The sequence below is a fragment of the Miniopterus schreibersii genome, assembly GCF_964146895.1.
Source record: "Miniopterus schreibersii genome assembly, chromosome: 13".
NCBI classification, from domain to species: Eukaryota; Metazoa; Chordata; class Mammalia; order Chiroptera; family Miniopteridae; genus Miniopterus; species Miniopterus schreibersii.
Genome location: NC_138113.1, coordinates 10,306,084 through 10,333,791, shown reverse-complemented (window position 1 = coordinate 10,333,791; position 27,708 = coordinate 10,306,084). Strand labels below are relative to the sequence as shown.

Here is a 27,708-nt window from a genome sequence, read left to right as displayed (position 1 = left end):
TTAGAGCCTCCCAGGGAGGTTGAGTGGCTCTAAAGGTGTAATGGATGAGTTTTACTCACCAAGCAGTGCCATTTAAAAGGGACATTTATGGCCCGGCCAGTGTGGGTCAGTGGTTGAGCATCGACCCATGATCCAAGAGGTCACCTGTTTGATTCCCGATCAGGACACATGCCAAGGTTGTGGGCTCGATCCCCAGTAGGGGGTCATGCAGGAGGCAGCCGATCAATGTTTCTCTCTCATCGTTGTTTCTTTCTCTCTCTTCCTTTCTCTCTAAAATCAATAAAAACATATTTTTAAACAGGACAGTTATGATTACTCTTGATGTGATTCTTGTAGCAAGTTCAATTCTTAGACTCTTGGGGACTCTTGGAGGGGTACCTGGGACCACGTGCTTGGGAGGGTGCACTGTACAGACTGCATATTGCTTGCTGGGGGCTTGGTTCTCCTGGGGTCTAAGCACCTGGGAGAACCCATGGGGGCCAAAGCTGAGGGAAAGAATGTGCTGGGCTTTGGGGCTCAGAGGAATGCTTCATTGGGAACCCCCTTTGACCCTCCCACTCTGGAAGCTCCTCACTGGGTTTAGAGACCAAGAAGAAAGCTGGGAGGGTCTATCACAGAAGTAAGATCAGCCCAGGCTGGTCTCAGGAAGGGTCCTGGTTAGAAGTAGGGATACCCCAAGGAGCATTTGTTTTTAATGGGGGCTGCAAAAGACTGGGGAGCCCTGTGCCACCTCAGTGAGGGTATGTGTGGGGGGTGCAACTTGGGCTTTGGAACCAGGCTGGCAAAAGTGGCTGGACTCCTCCCATTTCTTAAGCTGGAGTCCACAGACCCCTTGACTTCAGGGGGTCAAACCCATGAACCCCTTGAAACTGAGAGCAAGATTGTGAGTGTATGAACGTCATGCAAAATTGCATGAACGTTTATGTGAACAAAATTATCTGGACAGAGAATTTATAATCACCAGAATTTCAGAGGGGTGAGTGATCCAAAGGAGGCTAGACCACAGGTCTAACTCTCTCCTGTGTTTCTTCATCTTTCCAGGTGGAGAGCAGTGACACACCCAAGGACCCTGCGGTGACCTCTAAGTCCTTGTCCATGGCCCAGGACTCAGGCCCCTCAGAGCTGTTACCCAATGGGGACTTGGAGAAGCGGAGTGAGCCCCAGCCAGAGGAGGGGAGCCCTGCTGGGGGACAGAAGGGTGGTGCCCCAGCAGAGGGAGAGGGTGCGGCTGAGACCCCACCTGAAGCCTCCCGAGCTGTGGAGAATGGCTGCTGCACCCCCAAGGATGGCCGAGGAGCCGCTGCAGAAGGTGAGTCCCTGGCTCAAGGGGCAGCCTCTTTTGGGCTCTCCTGAGGGCTGGAGACTTGGGGCCTAGTGGGTCCCTGGAAGCGTGGGCTGGGCATGGTAGCTGAAGGTCTCCTTGCCCAGGTTGTGCCCTGGAGGCTACTAGCTGGATGCAGCCCACGTAATATTTTAAACATTAAAAAAAATTAGTTGTCAATATTTTAAAATCAAGACATTTCACATAAAAATCTAGAGTTTTGGCTTATTGTGAAAAAATTTAAAAGCCAGACCTGGCAACAGTGGGTTTGCAGAATGCCAATGGTTGCCCGACTGGGGTGATGGCGGACCCCATCCTCCCATAGGTCCCCCCCCATCAGACTGGCTGTGCACCTGTTTCCCTCAGCCCCCACCTGGCCTGCTTGCGATCCCATAAGACCTGCAGCTCTTAGGGATCGCTGTGTTCGTAGCCCCTGGGCTGGGTGCTCCAGGGCAGTAATGCCCTTGTGGGCGTTAAAAGCCCAGTGAGCCTTCCCCAGAGCAGATGTCCCGAGCCCACCACAGTTTGGATAACTGGACTAAACTCCGGTTGTGGCAGACTGGGTGGGGAGGGGCAAGTAGCTGGTACACAACCCAGCCCAGGCCTCTTCTTCCTCTGGGGATTTCTTGGCCTAGCCCTGGAGTCTTGGCAAGTTGCCCACTTTTCCCTTTCAGGTTAAGCCAGCGATTTCAGGGCCAACTGAGCTGTAAGCATGTTAGCAATGAGCACACTAGTGTTTGTACCAGGTTTCACAGTTTACTAGGCGCTTCTCATCATTACCACATTTGACCCTCCCAGGGCCCTGCTGGTCGTTTCGCATATGTGCATTTCAGTTTCAAAAGTTCTTCCTTCCAAGTGTGTATGATGGAATGAGTAAGTTGATTAATTGGCATAACTCATTTTGCTCGGATCCAAACCTAATATTCATGCAGGGTTGAGAGCATCTCCAAAAAAGAGATCTCCAGATTTACTAAAAGATATCTTTCATGCGTCTGTTACTCAACTGATATCTGTGATGTTCCTGCTACGTGCAAAGCGTTTTCTGAGGTACTCTGTGTTCATTGTTTTACTCCTCCAGTCTTCTTCAAGAGGAATTATTATCCCTATTTTAAGGTGGAAAAATTGAGGCTTAGCGAGATGAAGTGACTTGCTCAGGGACCCCAAACCCATAAGTGGCAGGTCCAGGATTTAGTCTGTCCTAGTCTCTGCCTTTCCGCTGTCCCCTCTATTTTGCAGTGTGGCTTGGGAGGCCTGGCCCTGACCTGGCCAGGGCTCCTAGCCTCTCCTGGGACGTGTCCTGGCACTTGGTGAGAGTGGTCAAGGGGCCTGAGTGGAGTAAAACAGAGGAGGAAAGGGAGGAGCTATCATCCTCCTGTTAAAAAAGGCCAGCTGTGCAAGAACAGAGCCTGTCAGCCTTTCCCACCAAGTATGCTGGTCCCAGGGGCAGATCTTGGCTCACTCTCAGGTTCCTGCGACCCCACCACCACTGGAGCCCAGCTGCTGCCCAGGGCCCAGGCAGCCCTTTCTGACTGGCTGAATGGAACCATAGCTCCAAGGCTGCTTTTCACCTTAAGGGTTTGCTTTCGGTTTGGGATTTTCCTGTCTCCATTTCTGCTTGTTCTCAGGAGCTCCTTCAGTCAGTCAACGGGTATTTATTAAATACCCCTTTGGTCTGTGCCAGGATCTGGGAAAATCCTCTTGAACAAAAGTCTGGTTCTTGCCCTTAACGACCTCACAGTCTTGTTGGAGAGAGTCACTAATGAGAAATCTGCATTGAAAAGGGTGTGATTATACACAGAGATGAGTTCCCTAGGGGAAAATATACATGGTTCTAGGAGGGACTATAACAGAGCAACCCAGATGGCCTGGGCTGTTACACCAGGTGAGGGGTGGTGCAGGGAGGGAGTGAGAACAGGTATAAGGGCTCCCAGGTGGGCAGGAGCAGGGCACTGAGGGACCTGACGGAAACCCACAAGGCTGGAGTGAAGAGAGCAAGGGAGAAGGGCGTGAGATGAGGGGAGAGCAGACAGGGCCAGGGCAGCCTTTGAGGCCACCCTTCCAGGGGCTGACATAATGTGCTTTACATTTGGAAAGATCAGTTTGCCATCTGGATCGTGGAATGGAATGAACAAAGCGGCTGGGAGGCAGGATGAGGGCTTAGGAGCTGCTGCAAACAGGGGGGAGGGGTGTCGCTCTGAAGAGGGAGGTGGCAGCAGAGATGGATGGAGGTGGACAAGTGCCAGGGATGTGAGAGGAAAGGGGGGAGATGGCTCAAGGGTGACTCCTGCAGTAGGTGGATCTTTCTCAGAACCTTAGTGCTGAGCATGGTGGGCAAAAATGCTCCAAGTTTCCTTGGTCTCCAAAATTTGGCCTCAGAGCACTCCTGTGTGGCTGCAGCAGTCCAGGCAGTGGAGATGCTGGCGGGGTTAGAGCTGGTGGGATCCCTGGAGGCTACTGTGAAATGTCTGATGCAGAGACTGGTGAGGGGTTACCCAGAGGGGTGGGCAGTGGCCACCATGCCAGCATCAGCCACATAGAATACATACTCAGCTGCTTGGTTCTGAGGAGGAAGGAGACTAAGGCCCCAGGGAGGAAGGGACTGGGCTGTGGTCTCCTTTCAGTTCATTTCATTCTAGGTCTCTTTTCAGGGGACCCCATCTGCCTCTCATTAGGTCCTATACAGGAGAAATGGAGGGCTCTAAGGCAGAGTTCCTGTGGCCTGGGTACCCTCCTGTGTGCACTGAGGGAACAGCCAGGAGAAACAAGGAGGAACAGGGGAGATGATGAGTAATCAGGACAGGAGCCACCTGGACAGGCAGGTGGTGGCCTTACGGAGGCTCCTGACCTCCCAGCACTGATGCTGTCATGATGCTGACGGTAACGATGCTAGAGTGGCTTTCTTTTACTGAATGTGTTGCGTGTGTTATAGCCTCACTCCTCCAAGTGGTCCACCCATCACCCAGCATCACCTGAGAAGTTAGGAATGCAGACTCCCAGTCTACACCCTAGACCTACTGAATCAGAATCTGCATTAAAGAGAGCCTCATGATTTCAATGCAAATTAAAGTTTGAGAAGTCCTGCTCTTCATGTATTCTTTAATTTTTGTTATCATTTAAGGAAGACTGTTTTATTCCACCTTTTTAAAAATCCTCACCTGAGGATGTTTTGTTTTTTAAATTGATTTTAGAGAGAGAGGAAGGGAGAGAGAGAAACATCAATGTAAGAGAGAAACATCAATCAGTTGCCTTCCATATGCACCCTGACCAGGGATTGAATTGCAACCTCGGGTATGTGCCCTGATCAGGATTAGAACCCCCCACCTTTTGGTGCACCAGATGACGCTCCAACCAGCTGAGCCACCCGGCCTGATTATCCCCATTTTTCAGATGGGGAGATTGAGGATTTAGAGAGTTCAGTTACCTACCCAAGATTATACAACTAATAAAGGACCAGATTAGGGTCAGCACAGAGCTCCTCTCTCAGAATGAGCGCTCAGTGTTGGGCTGGTGAGTGTCCTCTGGGGCAAGCCTGGCCTCAGCTCTGTCACTGAGATTTAGGTTCATTTTAAAGAGAATTTTGGGTGGCCCCCTGCTGAGTATAGTCCTAGACTAACAGGTAAGTGTTAGAAGCACCCTGGCCTCCAGCTGCCTCTAGGACCTGAGATGCCCTAGGGTCATGCCCAAGCCTGCCAGGGCCACCCTGGAAGGCACGCAGCCACCTGGCCCAGCCTGTGACCCTGGGTCGAGGCCAGGAACAGATGGACTGCTGGGGAGTGTTGAGAGAGCAGCTGACCCTCCTTGACTCCGGACAAGTGCAAGATTCTGAGGCAGCCTAGTTTGTTGTTTTGCTTGCTCAAGTGTGTGCGATATCACTTAACTGGGCATGCGCAGAGTCCATCTGGGAGAAAATTCCAGAAAGGCGGCGATTAGAAACTACATAAGGAAAAGTAATTCTGTTTGGGGAAGTATGGGCCAGGGATTACGAGAGGGGGAACATCGGGGAAGGTGGTGCAGTATACAGTGAGCTGTCCAGGCCTCAGTTTCCCCATCGGCAAAATCTAGGGGCTGGAGGATTACTCCATCGTCCTTATGGTTCCTTTCTTTCAGCGGCTGATTTTCCTTCACTTGAATGAATAATGATTTCCCATAGATCAGATGGCACGGAGGGTCCCTGGTAGGAAACCCCTGAGGTCCTGAGGGTGCAGTCAGATCTGAGGGCGCCCTTCTGACAGCGCCAAGCCTCATGGAGCGGAGTGCGCGGGTTGGAGAGGACGCGGGGAGGGGGGCGGGGGAGCGGGGCTCCGGCTGGCAGGATAGGGAGCCCAGCCCCTGACACCGGAGGAAATGTTGGGGAGCGGGCAATGGTGAGGCGAGAAGGGCTAAAGGAAACAAGTTGAAAGAGACAAAAGTCCGGTGAGACGAACTTTAACCGGCCAGTCGTGTGCAAAGCGTCAGCGAGTACATGCGCGCACCCACGCCCCCGCGACGGCGGCGGGCCTACGTGCTTCCTCCCTCTGGCCCCGGGCGCCTCCGCCCCTCCGCAGCCAGCTAGTCCGTGCTGGGGCGACACGCCCACGCGTAGTCCCGGGTGGCCACGCCTGCAGGGCGCCCCCGCCCCCGCCCCTGCAGGTGCTGGCAGTGCCCGGCCGGCGCAGCCGAGCCGCCCAGGTCTTCTCCGGTGAGCGGGAGGGAAAGAGGCAGCCTCTCGGGGGCTGCGCATTCAGCAGCCTGCAGTGCCCCGGCTGGTTTCCGCTTCTGAGCCGGGAGATGAAATAGGGGCTGTTTTTTCCGTTTTTGGCTCTTTGTGTCCCCCTTCGCCGCTGCCCTCCCCCCAGCTACCATGAACCAGCCTTAATGACCTTCCTGCCTTTGGGTCCACACTCAATACTCTTGGCTTCAGAGAAAGGAGTTCTGGGGCTCAAGTAGGAGGAGGGCGCACTCCCCCTGACCTCCGGTAGGAAGCTCAGAAAGGCGCAATGACCCAGCCCCACGGCCAGGGCCCGCCCTCTGCGGGTTGTGCTGGGCCTGGGGCCTGGCATCTGGGAGGTGAGGACCCTGAGAGGACCAGGGTAGGAGGGCTGGGGTACTTTGAAGGCATGTGGCTGCCCTCCTGCTTGGGGCCGGGCGCAGGAAGGTTGAGGAGAAGGCTCTCCCAAGGACAGCCCTGCTGGGACTTCTGCCCGCAGTGGAACCTTCCCTTCCAGAAGCTGGAGTCAGGCTCCAGTTGAGTTGCAGCGAAGAGGAGCCGGGAACTGCTGCCTCAGGGAAGGGGAACCAAACTTAACTTTTATTGAGCCTTACTGTATGCCAAGCCCTGCTCTAGGCATTTAATGTTCCCAATAGCCTAAAGATTTTAGAAGGGTTAGCTACCTTAATTCAGCGAGGAACAGGCTAGGAGAGGTTACAGAGATATCATTGAGACAGTTGGAATCCAAGTCTTCTAGAAGAAAGGCTGGGCTTAGGAACCTGAGAATGGGGAGGGGAATGGGGTACAGAGGCAGATATTAATAATAGAACCATGATGTTGAAGACTGCAAGAGGACCTTAGAAATTATCTCCAGCATCTTTATTTTCCAGATGAGGAAACTGAGTCTCATAGAAATGAATTTGATTCACTGGAGTCTTGCTCCAGTGGCTCTGTACCCCACCACTCTCCCACCCAGGGCCCCACGCATAGAAGCAAATGTTCCATTCCAGGGCTAGGGGAGACTGTGCAGTCTGGCCCCCTCCTCTGGGAAGAGAGCTCTGTTGACTGGGAGGAACTGAGTGGGGCTACTTTTAGATGACTCCTTCTGTGTGCCTAGGACAGAGTCAGTGGGCCAGAAACTACAGCCCTGGCTTTTGTTGTCTGGATTTGGGCCTCCAACCCTGCCCCAGTCCCTTCTCTGGCCTGGTCATGCTCTGAGTCCTCAAGGTCAGCATGGTGCTGGGCACATGATGGGCCATCAGGTTTGACACATGAACAACTAAGTAGTTGGAGGACTCCTGTCTCCATGACAGGCACCCCAGATGCAAGGTGGGGCCTCTGAGCCACTCCTGTAACTCTGCCGACAGTCCCTTTGTTCTTCCCTCTCCACAGGCAAAGAACAGAAGGAGACCAACATCGAATCTATGAAAATGGAGGCAAGTGTTTTCCTCAACCCCCAGGGGCTCTGTGGATCCTGATTCTAGAAGAAGGCCACTGCTCTGACCAACTTTGGCGAGTGTGTGTGAGGGGAGCCTGAGGTGGCCCCTGTCCCCTTCTTTACACATCCCTCTGTGAGGAGGAGAGGAAGTGGGTGTGGAGGTTGGAAGTCCCCCAGGCAGTCATCTAGTCCCTTTCTGAGACCAAGAACCTCCCCTCCTGGTTTATGTCCGTGTGTCCCCACACCCCAGTCCCTCAATCTCCAGCCCACATGGGGCTTGCCTAGCACTCGCAGGGTTGACATCTCTGGCCAGGAGCTAGAGCCTCTATGTTCTGTTCGAGGTGAGTGCCTCCTCAGTTTCCCCTCCACGAGGAACAAACCCTGCAGTGGGGCTGTCAGTGCCCATCTTAATGCCAGTCTATCTCTCTGTTGTCTCTCTGTCCTAGGGCTCCCGGGGCCGGCTCCGGGGTGGCTTGGGCTGGGAGTCCAGCCTCCGCCAGCGGCCCATGCCGCGGCTCACCTTCCAGGCGGGGGACCCTTACTACATCAGCAAGCGCAAGCGGGACGAGTGGCTGGCACGCTGGAAAAGGGAGGTGAGGTGCCTTCTGTCCTGGGCCCCAACCAGTCCCACAGTATTGGAAAACCAGAAGTTAGCTTCAGCCACTCCCTGAGGCTGTTGTCGGGTCCTGGCTGAGGCTCAGTTTCCCCTGCAGGTTAACCTCTTGTACTTTCAGGGAACTGCTTAATCCCTAGGCAGTGACTGGTTCCTTTGTTCTTTCAACAAATGTTTATTGAACACTTACCAAGTATCAGGCAGTGTACTAGGCTCCGTGCATATATAATTCCTGTCTTCATGGAGTTGACATTCTGATGGGGGAGATGGACAGGAAAAAAATAAGCAGGGGCTGAAATAGAGGTTAACAGAGGCCTGCTCTGGGTGGGGTGATCAGGAGAGGCTTCTTGGAGGAAATGACATTTGAGGCCTAAAGAAATGGAAGAGGTGGTTCTGTGAGGAGCAGGGTGGGAGAGAATGTTCTAGGCAGAGGAAACAGCACAAGCAAGGCCCTGACTTGCTTGCCCAAATGAAAGACCAATATGCCCAGAGTGAAATGAGCAAGGGAGAAAGTGGGGCCAGATGAGGCTGGGAGCTAGCAGGAGGCCCAGTCATACAGGGCCTCGTAGGTGCCAGCCAAAAAACTGGTTTAATTCTGAGTACACTGGGCTGCCTTTGAAGGTTTCTATGCAGAGGAATGATTTGAAGTGGATTTAAGGGCAGCAGTGGAGACAGAGGACAGATCTAGAAAGGATGCTGGAGATGGAATCAGTAGGATGTGCTGATGGATGGGAAGGGTGCAGGGGAGGGAACAGAAGGACTCAAGGACGACCCCAGGGGTCTAGCCTGAATGCTGGGGATGGTTGTGTTATGTCCTCGGATAGGGAAGACTAGGGAGCAACAGGTTTTGGAATCAAGAGTTCTGGTTGAGATGCTGAGGTGCCTGGAGCCTGGGTGGAGGAAGGTCTGGGCTGTGGATACAAAGGTAGGAAGAGAGTCAAGAGCAGAACCTGGTGTTTTAAGTCCATGGAAACTGCTGTGCGCACCTGCAGGGGGGCGGGGGGGTGCACGGAAACCAAGTTCCGTGAATTTTGTCCATAGAAATCCCTACAGTTATGGTCCTCATAGAGAGGAGGAAGGGCGGGCAGTGGGAACTGAGCAGGGGCCTGGGAGGAAGCCAAGGGAAGATAGTGGGGTCTCAGGGTTTTCCAGCAAGAGTGGCCACCAGCCCTGAATTCATTGCGTCTGAGGAATGAACTGGAGGTGGCTGGTGACTTTTCTAAGAGAAGTTTCCATGGGGGTCATGAGGTGGGTGGGAGCCAGCCCGTGGAGGGCTTCAGCAGTGAGAGGAGGGGAGGCACCATTGCTGAGGCTGCTCTCTTGTACTTTGGATTAGTTGAGAGAAAGCGTGTTGACCAACCAACACCGGGAAGGGAGCGGAAATGTGAAATGCTGTGAATTGCCACCACCTGGGGCATTTCACCTTCACTCTCACTAGTCTTTACCCCAGGCCTGCAAGAGGAAGGCGTTTATCCTGTTATCCTCAGTACCTTTTCGAGGGTTTGCTCTAGAGAAAGTGCAAAACACGGTGGGAGGTTAGCGACTTGATTGTTTCCAGTGTTTTCAGGATCCAGGAAGGCAGAGATTACTTTCCCTGGAAGAGCCCAGAAAGGGGGCTGCCAGTCCAAATCTAGGAGGAGAGAGGGACCGTGACCCTGAGCATTAAGTGTGATCTTTAGGATGGAAATTGGAAACTGGGTCTATTCTCCCCCTCAGGTCAATTGCCCCACTCCTGGCCCCCTGGGACCATGGGAGGGTCTTTGCTTTTTAACCCCTTGTTATGCATGCTGCTTTTTCTGCCTTCCGTTAGCCTTGGGGACAGAAGCTTTGACATAACAGATGCATCTGTAGTCCTCCAACTGTGCTCTCTTGTAGAAGCAGTAAGGAGACTTGCTCTCAGTTGCAATAAAAAAAAAGGGGGGGATCTTTTCTCAACTTGCTGGAAAAATTAAGATAATATATTTCCTCAATTTTAAGTTTTCTACTTTTTTTCTTTTTCTTTTTACTAAAATTAAAAAGACTTGTTTATCGTGAACCTTTTCTAACCCCCACAGAAGTAGAGAGAGCAGTATAATGAACCCCCACGAGCCTGTCACCCAGCTTCAGCAGTCATCAAAAGCTTTTCTAGAAAATCTTTTGCTAGAAAAGTTCCTGCAGGGCACAGTTATTGAGCTGACCCCAGAGCCCTCCACATCTGAGTGCTGTGTAAGATATCAGGGGCTACCAAAGCCTAGAGGAGTTCTTAGTTGTCCCATGATAGGAGGAGGTTTCAGGGCACCTCAGGAGGAGCATCACCTCGAGGGCCTTAGACGTACTCTGCTGTGGGTCATCCATACATCGGCAAGAGGTGGCTTTTGGCTTTCAGGGGATAAACTGGAATTTAGGGAAGGGCATTGCAGGAAGAAATGTACAGCATGTGCAGAGGTTCCAAGGCACAGGAATGGAAGATTGTGGTGGTGGAACACGGGACAGGGGGCTGAGAGCAGCAGGAAGGTGGCTGGGGCCAAGGCTGGTCGGGCTTGTGTGCTCTGCTGTGGGGCTCCCACCACACTCTAGCCTGCACTTGCCCCTTCCCTGTGGGGTCTTCTTCCCCCCAAACTCCTCCTCTGCTTAATTCTCTTTTCCAATGACCACCCTTGTCAGTCAGTCCACAGTTATTAAGTGAGGGCTACTCTTTACTTTTCTGACCATACCAGATTACCTGTCTCCCCAGACTTTCCTGCCGCCCCCCCCCCCCCAACAAAGCAATTTAAGAAGACGTAGAATATGACGAAATGAATGAAATTTAAAATAAGTGGCCAAGAAAAAGGGGCTTTTCTTCCTTCCCTGAGGCTGAAGTGGGAATTCCTGCTGGAGCTGGGCAGCTATTGTTTTCTTTCTGCTGCCAGCTCCTATTCTCTGCACCTCTTTACTAAGCCTTTTAAGGATCAGACTGCTTTAATCAAGACCAGGCCCTGATGTAGAACTTACAGTGGCTCCCTATTGTCTCCCCTTTCACATCAGAAATCCTCCGGCTGTTTCTCTAGGCTTCACCCCTCATTGTGATCTCCACAATCATCCCATCCCACTTCACTGCCATTCTCTAATATGGGGCACCAGTCTCCCCGTTATACTTGCCATGCTCCTGCCCTCCTCCTTGCCTTTCTTCCTGCTGTGCTTTTCCCTAGCCATTCTTCAGGGTTGAGTCCAAAAGCTGCCGCCGCCTCCAGGAAGCTCTGCAGGATTTCTCTAGTCTACAGTGACCTCTGCCCTTCTCTACACTCTTGTAGCTTTACTGATAATATTGTTGGATTTAGCACTCAACTTCATAGAGTATTTTTTCAATACTTTTCATGTGTTAATCATGTCTTATCCCATTGTACCCAACCTGGTATATTGGGCAGGGAGAATAGGCTCAACGAACACCTGTTGGTTGCTAAGCAGTTGGGAGGTTAGTGAATGTGGGATGCCTTCTCAGGCAGCTCGGCCCTTGGATTTCCACCTGAGGGTCCAGACCCTTGGTTTCCAGGGATGCTGGCAGGTATACTGGAGAATAGCATGGGGCCGGGGAACCAATATGGGCAGACTCCCACAGGGAAGGTGGTGCCTCCACTTTCCACCCTGTGCTCTTGCTGTTCCCACTGGGCCTTCGCTGTGCTTGAGCCCAGGAGAGCCTTCCCTGGCCTGGGAGAACTGTCCCAGGCTCCAGCAATGGGGGGGGGGGGGCAGAGGTGAGGCAATTCCTCCTCCCAGAGGAAGGCAAGTCCTGGGATCCTTTTTCTAGTAATTATCAGAACCAAAGGACCCAAGGGTGTGCTTTGGGTTTAGGAAGGGCTTCTCCCATATATTACTTCATTGGTCCTCAACATTGTGAGGAAGAGCAGAGCAGAGGCCTAACCTAGCCGAGCAGCGGACTGGCCATCCAGCCAGAGGGGAGGGGCTGGGGACTCCATTTGTTCATTTAAGATTTTAGGACTCAGGTATAGCCCTGCGAGGTTATCGCTCCCTCAGTGATCTCTTCACCCCAACCCAATTCTAAATTACTTCAAGGCAAGGATACCATGCCCTACAGATCTAGGATCTGGTCTCTTCCCTGGCTCCCAGCCTGAAGGGAGGAACTCATGCATTCTTACACTTATTAGATGCTTAATACATATTAAATAGTGATGATAACAAATAATCTGTGATCCAAATATCACACTCTCCTCCCCCTCCCCCAACATTCAGACCCAACTTCCCTTTCCTCCTGCCCAGCAGGTAGCCCTTCACATTCCAGAAGGGAAGGGTGCCTTTGGAGGTGCTGACTCGGTCTCTTTCCAGGTGTGGGATCTTAGGCATCACTTAACCTTGCCAAACTGAGACCTCTCCACTGTGGCTAGACCTGGCTGTACTCTGCTCTCCCAGGCATGTCTCATCTCCATGAGAGTAGCACTCACCAGTTTATTTTCTGCCTCTACCCACCCCTGGCTTGTTCTGTGCAGGCACTCTGAACACCTCTGCCCCTGGGGCTGGCATTCAGAGGGACTAGGTAAAGATTTGCTGAACAAATAAATAATTCGGATCTCAGAGTTGTGTGGGTTAATCAGGTAATAGACAACATTTAAAACTCCTAGCATAGGACTAGCATATAATAGCAGCTTGATAATTTTTAAAAATAATTTTAAGTTATATCAGTTTTACACAGATACATTCTTATTGTAAAAACCCCTCCCCTCCCATTTTAATTCCTCCTTCACAGGTACCTGATGCTATCAGTTTGGCGTATATATAACATGATTTTTTCTATCCGTCTATGTGTGTGTGTAAATATATAATTTTGCTTCACAGTTGTTGTTTTTTCTTTTCCTTTTTTATTTAAGTGGAATCACACCGTAGTTTCAAACCACAGCTTGTTTTTTCACTTTACAATAAGTCTGGGCAATCTAGCCACGTAATTACTGTTATATTCCACCATATGGATTGGCATGATTTTATTTAACCATCCTCTTCTTGGGGATTTGTGTTGTTTACAATATTTTTCTGCATAGGCATTGCAATAGTAAACATCCTTGGTCATGCTTCTTTGTGCATCTGTGTTTCTCTAGAAAGAAAAATGCTGGGTCCAAGGGAACATGTATTTTGCATTTTACAAAATCTGCCAAATTGCCCTCCAAAAAGGGCAGCACCAGTTTATGTTCCTATAAACAGGGTATGAGAAGGCTCCCACCTTTGCCAACATCAATATTTTGCTAATCTAATGGGTAGGAAATGGTATTTTGTTATGATTTTAATTGGCATTTCCCAGATAATAAGTGAGGTTGGACATCTTTTCATATGTTTATTGGCCATTTGCGCTGCTGCTTCTGTGAGCTGAGCAAATGTTGCTTCCTCTTGCTTTATAACCCTGCAGTCTCAACAGACTGCTTCCTGTCTGCCCTGGGAAGAACAGCCTGTGAATGTCCAGAGGGTCATCTCCTGCTGCGCTATATTCCATTTAATAAGCCATCACTACTCGCCTACTGAGTAGGGGGCATAGTGCTGGGGGCTTTGGGAATAGATGAATTAAGTGTGATATCCTGGGCTTTAGTATAGGAGACATGAAAATTGGCAACACAAAGTAGACTATTAAGGACTAAAACCAAATTATTAGCAAAATATGTAAAGTAGTAGCTTTAGGGTATTCTGATTGGCGGACATTCCTCACTTTTTCACCATACATAAACTAATGAAAACCTGAACTTATATAGTATCAGCTTTCAAAGAGATGATGCCATTTGGAGCAGGCATGACAGTGTACTTTACTGAACATGTTTTAAAGGTGCGCCTGTGACAGGCTGTAATCAGTAGTGGCTTCCAGGGCTGCGGGCCTTTCCGATAGGCTGTGAAATTGTCATCATAGAGGGGCCCCATTGTCTCTTAAGTGGATGGGCTGTTTGCACACCGGAGTGATCACTTCATCTAAGAGAAAAGCTCTTAGAACAACCCCCACTTTTTGGTGGTGAGAAAACAAGAGGCGGGAGGGTGGTAGTAACTCACCCGGGATCCGGCAGCTGGCCACAGCAAAGCCTGAACTAGGCCAAAGGGGAAGGACTTTACTGAGCACCTACGGCATGCCAGGCACTGTGCCAAGAGCACTACTTTCACCGTAATCCTAAATTAAGATAAAGTTAATTTGTATTTCGGGACCCACGAAATGGAGGCCTCCCCAGTGGCCCAGCCCACGGCCCACATCACAATCTAAACCCCTTAGCCTGCACTTACGGGAAACACCTGACAAGGAAACCTAACATACACCAATCAACCCTCCAACTCAGCTTCAGCTAGCTTACCTTACTCTAGAAAATAAGACCTGCTGGCCTTGTAAGGAAGTCCCTGACTTCCCAGCCAATCCTACCCGGTTTCCACATTGCCTCTTCTGATACTTCCTAAGTTCCCTAAACTCCCTCTTGCCCAAGATCCCTCAGGAAGAAAGTTGCATGAGGTACTGTTGTCCCCCCACCCATGGATTAGTTCTCTCTTGGATAAAGGCCATCAGGCATATTATTAAATTGCACAATTCTTGTCATTTGACAGATACTGGATTTTGAGCTACTACAAAAACTATTTTTATCCGTTTAGTATTAGGAAACTAAGATTCCCCTAGGCAAGTAGGTAAGAGCCCCACAGATATCCTTGTGCAGAGGTCGCATGGACAGAACTGGACTCCAGATCTCATGCTTTAGTTTTGCACCCAGATCACGCAACTAGAGCCTTGTCTTCTTGATTTGCTGTCTTGGCTTCTTCTGAAACAAGTATAAGGTTAAAAGAAAGGGGTGGAGCTGGCCCCTCCCTCCCACCAGCTGCCTGCCTCTCCCTGCAGCTGCCTTCTCTTTAGCCGCAGGTGTTCTGGCCGCTCCTTCTGTGCCAGGTTTGAGTCCTTAAAAACCCTTGGGACAGTCCCCCTGCTCCACTCTTCGGTCCTGAGCCCTTGCCCTTGAATTGCTGTTTTCTCATGATTGTATGTTTGCTGTTGTGAGTCTGGAGTAAAAGAGTATTGGAATGAGATTCAGGAGGCCTGGGTTCTGGTCTCAGTTTCTGCTCCTGATCAGTTCCAGGGGGGTCATTCTCCTCTCTACACTTCAGTTTTCTTATTAGCAATTTGACAGAAATAGACTATAAGACCCCAGAGATTCTAGAATTTCATAAACTGGGGGGAAGAGGACTGGAACCGTGATCTGTAGCTCCCCTTGCTTCCTTACTGCCTTGTCATAAATTCTGAATTATTTGAGTGCATTCTCAGACCTCACATAAATGCATCTTCCAGAGGCACATACATAAAGTATCCTTATAAGGATTCTTTAAAAAAAAAAAAAAACTTCCATAAAATACACATTTGGTGCTCAAGTCTAGCGCTCCTTTCCTCTTCACTACTGTCCCCATTTCCTCCTCTGTCATTTTTTGCCTGGATCAGAAAGGTGGAACACGATGCTCATGTTTAGACACTAGGTCTAGGCATGAGGGAGGGGCTCGAATTCATCACTAAAAAAGTGATACAGAGAACACCCACCCTCTGACACACACAGCTTTCCATGGCATTTTCTTAGCTCAGGAATTCACAGCTTGCCTCTAGCTTTGGCCACCAAAGTTCTGCCTAGATCTGCTCCTTACTGTTAGTTTTCTTTTCATTAATCACACTTTTCGTCCATTATCTCAAAGAGTTCTTGAACTTTAACTCAGCAAATACTGTGTGCTCAGGCTTTAAGATAACACCAGAAGTGTCTGGGTATCTACTGTGTCCCAACATTTTCTAGACACTAAGGATACAAATTTAAAGGGAAGTCAGAATCCCACCCTGGGATGCCATCCTCCCCTGGGAGAGGTAGACAGGTAAGTGAATAAATTATGCTGCTGAAACCCAGTAAGGGCTATTATAGAAATACAAGGAATAGGGCCATGGGAGCTGCTGACTAGCCCTGCCCAGGACCTTGGAGAAGTTTGCCAAAGAAGGGACATCATGCAGGCTCTTCACTGAAACAGGAGTTTGCCTGAGAGAGACTATAGGGAAGGACACTGAGGGGGCTCCTAAGATAGGTGGTCAAAGAAATCGGCTAGGAGTTTGGAGTCTAGAGCGCCTCAAGATTTCTTGCATATTTAGTTCAACTTTTAGAAGCATTCTCATAGCACTTTTTAGGAGGCAGACAATGGAAAAGAATGGTAATGTTTTCTCTTCTTTGCTTTCAAAACCAGACCATTTGTCAAGGAGTTCCCTGAGGTATTCAAGCATCGAGTGGTAGGCTGTACTCTGTGACTCTATAAGGAGCCAATACACTAGATGAAGGAGGTAACAGACTTGAATTCAGTACTTACTAAACACACGCAGCCTGTGTTGGCGCTGGAGGAGATGCCTGGACACTGTGCTAGAGGCACACATTGCCTAGTGGAGGAGGTGGGAGTGTTCTTAATGTTCACCATGAGCTCCACTGTCAGGTGGAGTATCATGAGCACAAAGGAAGGCCAGAGAACTTCTGGGGAACTCCCCGAAAGCTTCCTGGAGGAGGTGTGCTTTGAGAATTCCAATAGGGATAAATAAAGCATTTCAGGGAAAGGAACCACCAAGGACAAAAAGAAGGAGGCATGAAGCTTCTGGGTTGCTTAGGGAACAGCAAGAGATCTGTTAACTAGGATGTGGGAGCTGGGGAGGAAATGTAAAAAGAGATAAAACTACAAAGGAAGATGGTCAGATTGTCAAAGGCCTTGTCATATTGAGAAATTTAGGCTTCATTGTGCAGTAGGGAGCTGGAATGTGAGAACACTGGGTGTGTATATTAGGAAGATTACCCTGGCAGCACTGTAAGGGGCCCGGAGAAAGGAAGTTTGGAAGCAAGACCAGTTAGGAGGGCATTACTTTTGGCTTTGAGGGTCCAGGTAACGGGAATCAGGCTTGATAGAAGTGACAGAGCTTGTCTCTGGTTGGAGGGAAGGAAGAAACCTGCCTGGTATTTGGAGAGGGGGGAGGGTATCATTACCTGAACTAGAGAATAGTGGAGGAAAAGCAGATTTGGGGGATGGACTTTGTGACATGGACTTTCCATTCTCTTAAGGATGTATTTTAATGAGCCAAAGCTTTTAATTTTAATAAAGCTTACACTGGTTAGTGTGTGTGTGTCTAAGAATTCTCTGCCTACCTCAACGTCATGAAGATGTTCTCTTGGGTGGGGGGGGAGGGGGGGAGGCTTTTGAGTTTAGTTTTGGACAAGCTGCTTTGGAGAAGCCAGCAGGGTGGCTCTCCATGGGGAGAGGGTTTGCAGGCAGCTCAAAAGGTGTCATCTATGGGGAGGGCAAGTGTAGGCTGGAGAGCAGGGAGGGAACTGCTAAAACAGACAGCAGCCCTGCATTGGGAGGACCAGGATAGGAGGGACAAGACTTGGGGTGTCTGAGAGCAGCTGGCAACCAGGACAGACTCCAAAAGAAGTTCCGGAACCAATTAGAGGCCCACTAAAGCCCCCCTCTCGTCAATCTGTAGAGCCCTTTCTAACCCCCCCACCCCCACCCTAGTCAAGCCTCTGTGGCCATCCGGGTCCCTCACCTCTCAGTTTACACTCTCCCTGTCAACTGAGTGTGTGTGTGTGAATTTTACCACTTTCCCACTTGCCATTCTTTCATAACCCTTCACAGATGCCCTATGTGACTCTTGCCCCATTCCTCTTTAGTCAGTGAATGGTGGGCAGTATAAATATTCTCATTTTTCATTCCAACTCAGTTGGATTAAGCAAAAATAGGGATAGAACAGTTCAGTTGCTTGTATATTTGAATCTAGATGCTATTTGAAAGGCAACTTTGTGGGGGGAAAAAACCACCCCAAAACCGAAATTGAGTTGGACATGTTTTATACATACCAAAGATCCTATCAGAATTCAGTATTTAAAGGGTGGGTCTGTGTCTTACTCCATCACACATCCCCAGGCCCCATTCTGAACCAATGGGGGCAGAATCTGTGGGTAGGTTCCTGAGAAATCTGATTTTCTAAATAGGTGCCCAGACAGTTCTGGGGCTTGTGAAAGTTTGAGAACACTCAAGCTTCAGATAATTTGACCCCCACCCTACTCCCTACCCAAAACCTAACTCAAAAGTCTCCCCCCACCCCCCACCCCCCACCCCCGCCCAAGAGAACATCTTCAGGACATTGAGGTAGGCAGAGAATTCTTCTGAGCCAGATAATAAACCAAATCTGGCCCAGAAGAGAGTTACCCGAAGGTGCATTTATTGTATCACCTACCACCCTGTCACCCACACCCAGGGTCTCGCTGCACATTGGAATCACCTGGGAGCTTTGTTGTACTTGCGACTGCCTGGGCCGCTGACTGCCTGGGCCGCTGCTCTGGCATCATTAGGTCTGGAATTTAGTGAAGGGCTATAGCCAGGTGTTCCCCCAGGTGATTGATTCTAAGGTTCAATACTGAGTCAAGGAGGACAGGCTCTCAGGCAGGCAGAGCTGGGGAACCATTTCCAAACTTGGGTGGGGCAAGAGGTCGGAAGAGACTTGGTACAGGAATTCAAATTTTTCCTTTGGGACGGAGATGATAGGTGTTCTGCTGCAACGGCCAAGCTCTCCAAGCTCTCAGACTGAGTTCCTCCTGAATCTTCTCTCTGGACCCTGAATCTGAATGGTAGTTCCTGAGGCCCCTCCCTTTGACCCCTGGAGCCAGGCAACTGGGTGGAGGAGGGGAGGAGAGAGCTGCCGAGCCTTTGGGGTTTACTGGGTTCCTTTTGACCAGCATCCCGCTCTTCCCACCGCCCCCAAGCAGGTATGAAATGAACACTTCTCTCCAGGGTCCAGTTTCTAAAGCAAAGTGACAACATCCACGCGTCCTCATGCGAACTTGTCATAAGGTTCTTTCCACCTCTCAAATGTTCCGCCCTCCTGACTTCCTTTGATCTTATCTGTAATATTCAGCAGATATTTGTGGTCCCATTAGACTGATCCAAAGAAGCTAGGCACTTCTTGAAGGTTTCGTCATCAGCTGTGATCCCGGGATCACATCCGATGCTTCTGTTGATTTTCCTGGTCAGAAGCAAGTGAGATCTGGGGACATGCAGCACCCGCACCCCCACTCCCTGCCCAGCCTGCACCCTTCTCACTCACAAGTGGGCCTGTGCACACCCAGCAGCTTCTGGCTGGGCGATGAAAATGAGGGCAGAGTGGGGCTTGTGGAGAAGTCTTCTCCATGTGGAGCAGGCCTGGAGCTGTAGGGAAAGAGAAGGCAGATGGGCGCAGTGAGGGAGGAGGTAGCAGCTGGAGCTCCAAAGCCTAGGGCAGGCCTGGCAAATTCGGGCTTCCAAGTGAGCGCACACACCATTAGGAAATGCAGCAGTGATGGGGAGAGAATGGGGGAGCTGGTGGGGGGGAGGGCTGTTTGGGGTAGAGGTGGGGAGAGAGGAAGTAAAGGGTCAGTGAGGAGGTGGCTCCCCAACCCCTCATTTTGCTCTCTGGATCAGAATTTATCTGTGCGGATCCTACAACAGGTGCCAGGCAGCTCCCCTCCCGAACAGACAGGCAGACAGCTGTGCCTGTACTTCTCATACTCCAAGTACCAGGAAGCAGATGCAATTGCAGGTACCCCGAGATCTGGCCATTCCTGTCTGAGAGACCTGGGAGGTTGCACCCGTCCTTGTTCACCGTCTCCCTCCCTTGAGTCTCACTGCCTTTGCTGAGCCTGGCCTCCAGAATTCCTTCCACACGTGGAGAAAGCATCTCAGCCACATCATTTACTATCCAATTGCATGCTGTCTTGAACGAGGGCTGGTTCCATGTGTGATGGGTCTTGGGCACACAGGCTGTGAGCAACAGAAAAGTGGAGGCCCATCTCCTCCACCATGTCCTGCACCTCCTCAGTGTCCTCCCCGAGCCCGGCTGTTTCAGGTGCTCCTGAATCCTAGTGCTCCTGGATCCTAGTGTTGAGGTGCATTTCAGGCAGGCTCAGAGATGCGCTCCAAGGTAGAACACAGCCTCTTAGGGTTCTAAAGTTTGACTGGCAAGGTGAGTGGGGTCCCCCTGCCCCATGGTGTTTGCCTATGTGCTGCACCTCTCCTGGGCCTGAGTTTGGGATGATGGCACAGAGCCCGACGAGGCTAACCCACTGCAGTTTGCCATGGTGACCTTTTGCTTTCCCTGCGAGAGAGAATGGATTTCCCTTTCAGCCCAGATCATCTGCCTGGGCTGCCACAATTCAGCCCCTCTACCTTCTTTCTGCCACAGGGGACAGCTTGTTGAGAGGCTTGGTTTTAAATCACAATCCAGTATCAAGACAACAGCATGTTCTGGCTTGAAGGGGGAGCAGGAGGGAAAGGACCAGGGGATGGGGCCTCACCTTGGACATGTGCACAGAGGGAGCTTCCCTCTGCATATCCTTCTGCCTACACCTCCTCTCCCCAGACCACTTCCTCTTTGATGAATGGCTCTCCCCCTTTAGGTGAGCTCAATCCCTCTAGGCCTATTTCCTCATAACAGAGACAGCCAGGGCGATTAGTGGTTTCCACACCTGGCCAGTATGAGAATTACCTAGGGAGGTTTTTTACCAAGCCTGCTGATCTCCATAGGAGAGCCCAGGCATCTGTATTTTAAAAAAACCTCCAGATACATTTAAACCCGAGTGAGTTTGGAATTCTCTTGGCAAGATGATCTATGAGGCCCTTATGGAAAGAAAAGGAAGCTCTGCCCTGTGCTGAGGACTGACTGACCTTCCTGGGTTCCCAGGAGCTTCTGAAGAGCCCCTTGCAGGTTACTCTTGTCAGAAAGCAGGTATTTCCTGTTCATGCTGGTTAAGCCCAGCCTAAGCTCCCACCCTTTCCCCACAGGAGAAGCCAGAAGGGAATGACAGAAAGGGGGGGATGTTGCCATAACAACCAGCTCTAGGCAGAGGCCTTCTTTTGAGGGGCTGGTACTTTACCCCAGTCATGGTGTTTTCCATGGAGATGGATTACTGTGGGACTGGGGAAAACATTTTCCCATAGAGCATTAGTCAGAAGGTGGATCATCTCTAGGTGGGAGCCTTGGCCCCCCGTCAACTTCAAGCCCCACCCCAACCATGGCCTCTGCTTTCTGGGCGCAGGTCTGACACTTTTCCCTGCTCAGTTGCTTTCCCTGCCACTGGTCTCCCTAGCAACAAGTCCGCTAACTCCTTGCTGTTGGCTCCGAGGCTATTTTTAGCTTCACCGGGAGCAGCCCAGTCCTGGTCATTTGCTCGCAACCTCCGTGTAGACTGCAGGGGAATAGGAAAACAAAGATCCCTGCCTCTTTGGGGATCCCTAGACCTGGACATCTTAGTCCCTTTAGAATTTTGCTATGGAAAAGTATCTGTCCCCCAGTGGGAACGTGGGCAGTAGATTCCGGATGATCCTCTACAGTGTGCGAGGAGCTCTGGTCCACACTGCTTCCTTATGAGGCTGAGTAAGATCCAGTCCGTGCCCTTTAGATTCGAATTTGTAATCTTGTGGAGGAGAAAGATGAGTACACAGTCACCTAGCAGAGGCAGAGACTGGCAGGTGCAAAGAATTACAGAGTGCTACGGGAGCATGGAGGAGGAAGAGAGGCAGGATGATTTTTCAGCGGGGGATAGGGTGAGGGGCCAGAGCAGCAATGTCCAGTGGAACTCTCTGCAGTGATAGAAATGTTCTAAAACCTGTGCCATCCAGTACAGGAGCCTGTCCCCAAGTGGCTTTTGGATACTTGGAATGTGGCTGGTGCAACTGAGGAACTGAATTATTTTTATTTAATTTAAACAGCACATGCAGCCAGTGGCTACCTTATTGGACAGCTCACGTCTAGAGAAATTTTCATGGTGGAGGTAATCGGTGAAGTGGGCGAGAAGGATAGGTAGGATCTGGGCTGGTGGGAGTTGAAGAGGAGGGGCAAGGAAAGCATGAGCAAAGGCACAAAACCCCCCACACATTTGGGGACTAGCAAGTAGGCAGGCAGAGTGTGGGTTGCATGACGTAAGTGCTGTGGATTGCGGGGGCCTTGAGTGCCACGCAGACTGTTGACGTAATCAGCAGGTAGTCAGAGGTCTAGTGTGTAGCTTTGAGGCTCCTTAGCTGTAGGTGGGAGGACAGGATCAAAATAGACATCCATATTTATCTCATGGTCTTTTGTCTGGTAAGGTCTCCCTGGCCTTGGGGTCAGTGGGGATGTTTGTGTAGCAGAAAGTATACAGTGTCTTCCCAATGTGTAGCTTTGCAGATGGCTTCCTAGGGATTGTGGCTTCTCTGATTTCGAGTCAAGGGGCTCAGGTGGTAAATGTCCTGTTTGATGGAAGCAAGATAACCTGCCCACATCCTGTGAGCCTGGATTTTATGACAGAGCATGAACTGAAAGCTAAACTTTGAGTTAAAGCCAGTCAGGTAGGCGTGGCATTCCCACCTGGGCCTGGGGGAATTACAGCCCTTTGGTGGGGGGTGGGAGGGGATCATTGCCTTGTGTCTCTTCGCAGTTCTGTGAGTTGGAAAGTCAAGTAAACAGCACTTATTTTGATTATGCTCTTCAGAGACACGGGACAGTGACATATACCAGAATGTTAAATTTACCATGTCCTTGCCACACAGATCCTTGTACTTGTCCTGCAGTTTTCTGGCAACTTACCTGTATCAGAGTCACTGGAAAATGTAATAAAATTAGAAGTTTGCTTGATGAATACAGGATCAGGGCTAAGAGAGTCAGGTGTCCTTAAGGGATATTTTCATCAGGCCTGTTGAATCACTGGTCTCTGCCTGCCAAATAGGAAACGTGCCCTCTCTTTCAGGTCACTCTCTCTTTTAGACCATGCTGGATACTTCCTCTCTAAACATTTCTCTTAGGCTCTTGACATCCACCAGATCTTCTTTCCATCCAGGAGTTCCTCCTTGCAACATACTTCTTACAACATTTCCAAAAACCTGGCTGTTTTACATGCATGACCCTGCTTTTTTTAGGTTGACTATCTTTATCTCAATCAAAAGACCTATCCCAGTAATCACCCTGGGAGGCTTACTCCGGAAGGTTGAAGACAAATGTTACCTGAGCATCCTAGAAGGCTGCCTGTTTTTTTCCTGATCTTTGACTAAAGTCACTCTTGCCCTAGATCTTGGCATCTTTTCCACTTTGGGGTCTCTGCCCAGTGAGCACAAAGGCACATATCTCTGATAGACTAGAAAAGGGTAACTACTTCTGTCCACTAGTTACAGGAGAGGGACAGTGCTGCATGTTATTAGCAAGGGGACACCTTTGAGTTTGGGCTTCCTTTTGCTAAAGATAGAAACCATGTAGAAGACGCAAGATTTGAGCTTAATTTTCAAGAATGAGAATGAGGAAGTTTGGCAGCTGGAGGGAGATGCTACTTTTTAAGTCAGCCAAGAGAAAGTGAAACTGATGGTTGTGGTGTTCTGGCACTTTAGTTCTGGCTGAAGAAGTCCCAGTACTAACAGAGTATAGAAGTTAAGATGTTTAGCTGTATAATAATGGAAAAGGGTATGCCATAGGTGAGATAGAGTGTTATTAAAAAGAGCCAGCCAGGCCAGATCAGGCTTCACTTTGAGAGGAGCCTGGGGTGACTTCTTAAGTGGCCTGTTGAAAGGGCCTGGATCGGAGGAGGCATCAGTGAGAGAAGCCTCTAAGCAAGTCATATTACATTCCATAAAGGGTGGGAGTAGGCAAGAGGTATAAATTCAGGGCTTCTCATCTCTGCTTGGGGATCTCCTGAAAAACTGTACCAGGCAGATACCTTGACTGGATTGAAAGATGTGTTGGAACAGAGAAGGGCCTGTGTTTTGTCGAATGGCTCCTTCTTGCTGTACGGATTCTGGGTCTCAGCTGGGGGTGGGAGAGGGAAGTCTGTACTTCCCAAGTATTTGGAGAACACACTCTGATTTGGAGTCCTCCTCCCTCAGCAGGGCCTGCTTGCTCAGAAAGGTACTGAGCCCCAGGAGAGATGGTGGGCTCTCCTTCACAGCACATCTCTTGACTTCATCATACCAGCACCCGTTATAGCTAGTATGTTCCAGCTGACTGTGACTGGAAGCCAGGCATCTAGGGTATTAAGTGATCCTAAGAGATACTGGTATTCCAGGGCCTGGGAGGGCAGGTGCCATCACTCCTGTTTTGCAAATGAGAAAACAGACTTCTTGGGGTTAAGTGGCTTGTTCAAGGTCATGATGATGGAACCAGATCCCAAGTCCAGATCTTCTGACAAGTGCCACCGGCCAGACAGCCTTCCCACTGGGAGCATTCACCTTAAGCTCCTCTGCTCTTTCTAATTCATCTTGCAAACTGAAACAAGGCTAATCTTTCCAAACTACCCATTCATCTCCTCTTGTCAGAAAACCTGGCAGTAATTCTTCACTGCTCTAGGACCTAGTTATTGACACTTTTCTCGCCACCCTTTAGCTTTAGTGGTATTGGAGGTGGGGTGTGGACAACAGGTCCCCCCCAAGGCTAACATCTCTTACTCCCCACCTATCCTGTCTCATTCTAAATTGGATTCCTCCTCCAGGTCCAGTCTGTGCTCCACACTAACCTCTTTAACCTCATTTATCATCCATACTACCCATTTTTTGTTCACTTCTAAGCCATCCTGGCCCATTGGGCTTGGTACTTATGATAGTTATCTTTACAGATGTTTGCTTTTCAATGGCTTTTTCCTGTCTCTCCAAGTCTAGTTGAATCTGTCAATTCCTCCTGTGTCCTCCTTGGGGCCTCTGCTGAGGAGGGAGCTTGAAATGGTTGAGGCTGTACCTTGAGGCTCCACCTAGAGGCTCCAGAGAAGAGGAATGTAATCTTGAGCTGCAGATACTTGGGAATGAAGGAATTGCTATGCAGTAGTTCCCCCCTTATCTGGGGTTTGGCTTTCTGCATTTCAGTTACCCAAGGTCAACCACAGTCCAAAAATAATAAATTTCCGCGACCATCCACATTGTCATAGCTCCATGATCGAGGATCATCCAAAGCAGATGATCCTTCTGACATATGATCAGAAGGTCAGCACTAGGTCACGATACCTAGCCATTCACCTCACTTCATCTCATTATGTAAGCATTTTATTATCTCATGTCATCACAAGAAAAAGGGTAAGTACGGTGATATTTCGAGAGAGATCCCATTCACAAGTATATTGGTGTAATCAGTCTATTAGTTCATCCCTTACTGTGCCTAATTTATAAACTTCATCACTGGTGTGCACCTATAGAAAAAAGAAACAGTACTTGTAGGATTGGATACTATCCACAGTTTCAGGCACCTACTGGGGGGCAATCTTGGACAGTATTCTACTTTTGAACTAGCGCCCCCTCTCCCCAAACTTGCAAACAGGGAAGTGAGAAGACCCAAAGTGACCTATGGGACGCAGGGACTTGGCCAGGAAGATGTTTTCAAAGCCTGAACTGGTCAGCCAGCTTTTTAAGGCACCCCTCTACCCCTCTCTACCCACCTGTAGTGTGAAGGGAGCCCCCGGCCCCCAGTCCTGGTTCTGGAGCGCTCTCAGTTCTGTGCGGGGCCCTTCTGTCCATCTCTGTGAGCTTGGAGTTTCCCTACAGCTTCTTGGGTTTCTTCGCTCATGTGTAAGCTTTTTTTTTTTTTTGGTGTGCTTCTGTGACTCACTTTTAACAACTTTCTCCTGGTTCCCTCAGACCGTCCGGAACCTCATCTCTCCTTTTCGCCTCCGCTCCCACCTTACCTCCCTGCTACCCTCCTTCCCTTGCAGCGCTGCCTGAGGGCTCCTCGCCCCCCCAGCCCCGAGCGGAGCTCCTGCAGAGTTGGGGGGAAGAGGGGGCGGGGACGGCTGGCCCGGGAGGAGGGGGCGGGCACCGCCTCCAGCCTGGCCCGGATGGGCCCTGAGAACCCGGGGAGGCCCAGCCGCGCCCCCAGGCCCCCGCGCCCCTCGGCCGGGAGAAGAGGGGCTGGCCCACTGCCAGCGTCTGAGAGCCGGCCCCCTCCCCCGGCCCTCTCGCAGCCAACCAAGCACTCCAGTGGGGCCCACGTGACCTGGAGTTCTAGACAAAGAAAATGTTCAAGCCCTCCCCCCCCACCTACCCCCTCCCCCTATCTCTGGCCCCCTCCGCCCCCAGCCCCATCGCCCCCTTCCCCTCCCCCCAGACGGGCAGCTACTTACAGAGCTCCAGGGCCGAGGCTCACACCTGAGCCGGACCACAGAGGGGCTGCACCTGGCCTTATGGGTAGGTTCCTGGACGGAGCCCTGGGGAGGCTGGGGGCGGGAAGGCTGCAGGCCGGTGGGAGGATCTCTGGGCCGCTGCAGCCCTCTGGGCTGGGAAGAGTCAAGTATGTTTCTTTGGCCCGCACGAGCTGGCTCCCCTGCCTGGCCTGAGTTCTGGAGATGCTGAGTTACTGCTGTCCCACCCATTCCCTCCTCCGGGGTCCCAAGCCCCACTACTGCCTGCGCTCAGGTGGGACCTGGCGGTTCAGGGGCCAGGAAAAGCAGCCCAGCTGTGAGCCCTGGGCAGTGGTCAGTCAGGACCGGGAGCAGGCCCTAGCCAGGGGTGCTGGGAGCCTAGGAGTTGGGCTGGAAGAAGTGCTTTTGCTGAGGTGGCTGGCAGATGGGTTGTTGGCATTTCCTTGCTGTCCTGTGTTCCTGGCTGGTGGACCATGCTGTCCTCAGGCCGTGCCAACCTTGCGGCCTCTTGAGAGAAGGGATAGTTTCCTCTCCTGCGTGTCCCTGGGAGCTACGGGGCAGCCGCCAGGAAGAAGTGGTGCTGGGGATGGAGGGAGCAGTGCAACCCTGACAGGGGCTGTGGCACTTCAGCGGGTGCCATTGGGGGGCAGCCTGATGCCTGTCTGTGATGTGAAGAGGCGCCTGGGACAGCCCAGGATCTGCTCACCAGCGGGGCGTCCGCGTGGACGCCCAGACCTCTGACCTTTGAAACAGGAAGCAGCCCGAGTGCAGAGGGAGGTGGAAGTGGGACAGCTGCCGGAGGAGATAGGACTGGACGGGGAGGTCCTGCTCCACCAGAGTGGAGTTACCAGTGGCTTTCCAGGCTGCACAAACTCCAGGCAAAGTGGCTTCCTTGAGCCGCAGTGGTGGGGGGGGTGTAGTGTCTCCCTGGTCTTACCCAATCTCTCAACCACCCTAAAGTGGGGTCTTCTGATCTGAGGGTGGGAGACTTGCCAAGGCTCAGTTAACCCTTCTTTCTCCTATTGTTTGCCCTGGGGAGATGGGTTGGCGTGAACATGGGAAAAAGCATTCGCTCACTACCCTAGGCAGACTCCTCAAATGAGGCCCCTCCCCCACCCAGCCTCGTCTCTGCCCTTCTTCCCCTTTTCTCTTGCCTCCTGCTGCTAACCCACCCCTTCTTCCTTCCCCTGCCCCTGCTGGCCAAGTCACGATGGAGGCCCCCTTCCTCCTCCTCCGTCTGCCAAAAACTGTTTTGGGTGCATGTTCTCGTGCACCTAGTGGGTTGGGGGTGCTTCATAGCCGTCAGCAGCAGCATCTGACAAGCTGGGGGAAGTTGTGGGGGAAGAATAATGTTCAGGAACTGGCTGTGGGGGGTGGAGAAGAGAGACAAAGGGGCTGTGGGGGAGGATGGAGGGGGTGTCAGGCACGACTCCATTCTAGACCTGGGGAGCCCGGCACCCACCCACCGCTGCTTGCTGTGGAGGTGACTTCATCTCCTTCCTTCAGAAGGCCCCTCTCTCCCTCTGCCACCTGCACACCTTGTTCTGGCTGAGGGGCCTT

The 27,708-nt window shown here is 51.0% G+C and overlaps 1 protein-coding gene and 1 long non-coding RNA gene across 4 annotated transcripts in view; one reads left to right on the top strand and one right to left on the bottom strand.

Annotated features, from left to right (window-relative positions):
• DNMT3A (DNA methyltransferase 3 alpha) overlaps positions 1-27,708 on the top strand; it is a 99,328-nt gene that overhangs the window by 51,154 nt on the left and 20,466 nt on the right. Inside the window, exons 4-6 of one of the 3 annotated variants that reach the window (XM_081156552.1) lie at positions 1,042-1,309; positions 7,401-7,444; positions 7,893-8,039. In XM_081156552.1, coding sequence (XP_081012678.1) covers positions 1,042-1,309; positions 7,401-7,444; positions 7,893-8,039 — 459 coding nt within the window. Of the gene's footprint in view, positions 1-1,041; positions 1,310-7,400; positions 7,445-7,892; positions 8,040-26,109; positions 26,195-27,708 lie in introns of those variants that run through there. The other 2 variants (XM_081156553.1, XM_081156554.1) reach the window with 2 other exon arrangements.
• On the bottom strand, positions 18,423-26,193 carry LOC308566351. Its single transcript, XR_014000149.1, has 4 exons — positions 26,131-26,193; positions 25,450-25,584; positions 19,140-19,240; positions 18,423-19,058 (listed from the first exon to the last, which is right to left on the bottom strand). It is a non-coding gene; the product is annotated as an uncharacterized lncRNA (long non-coding RNA).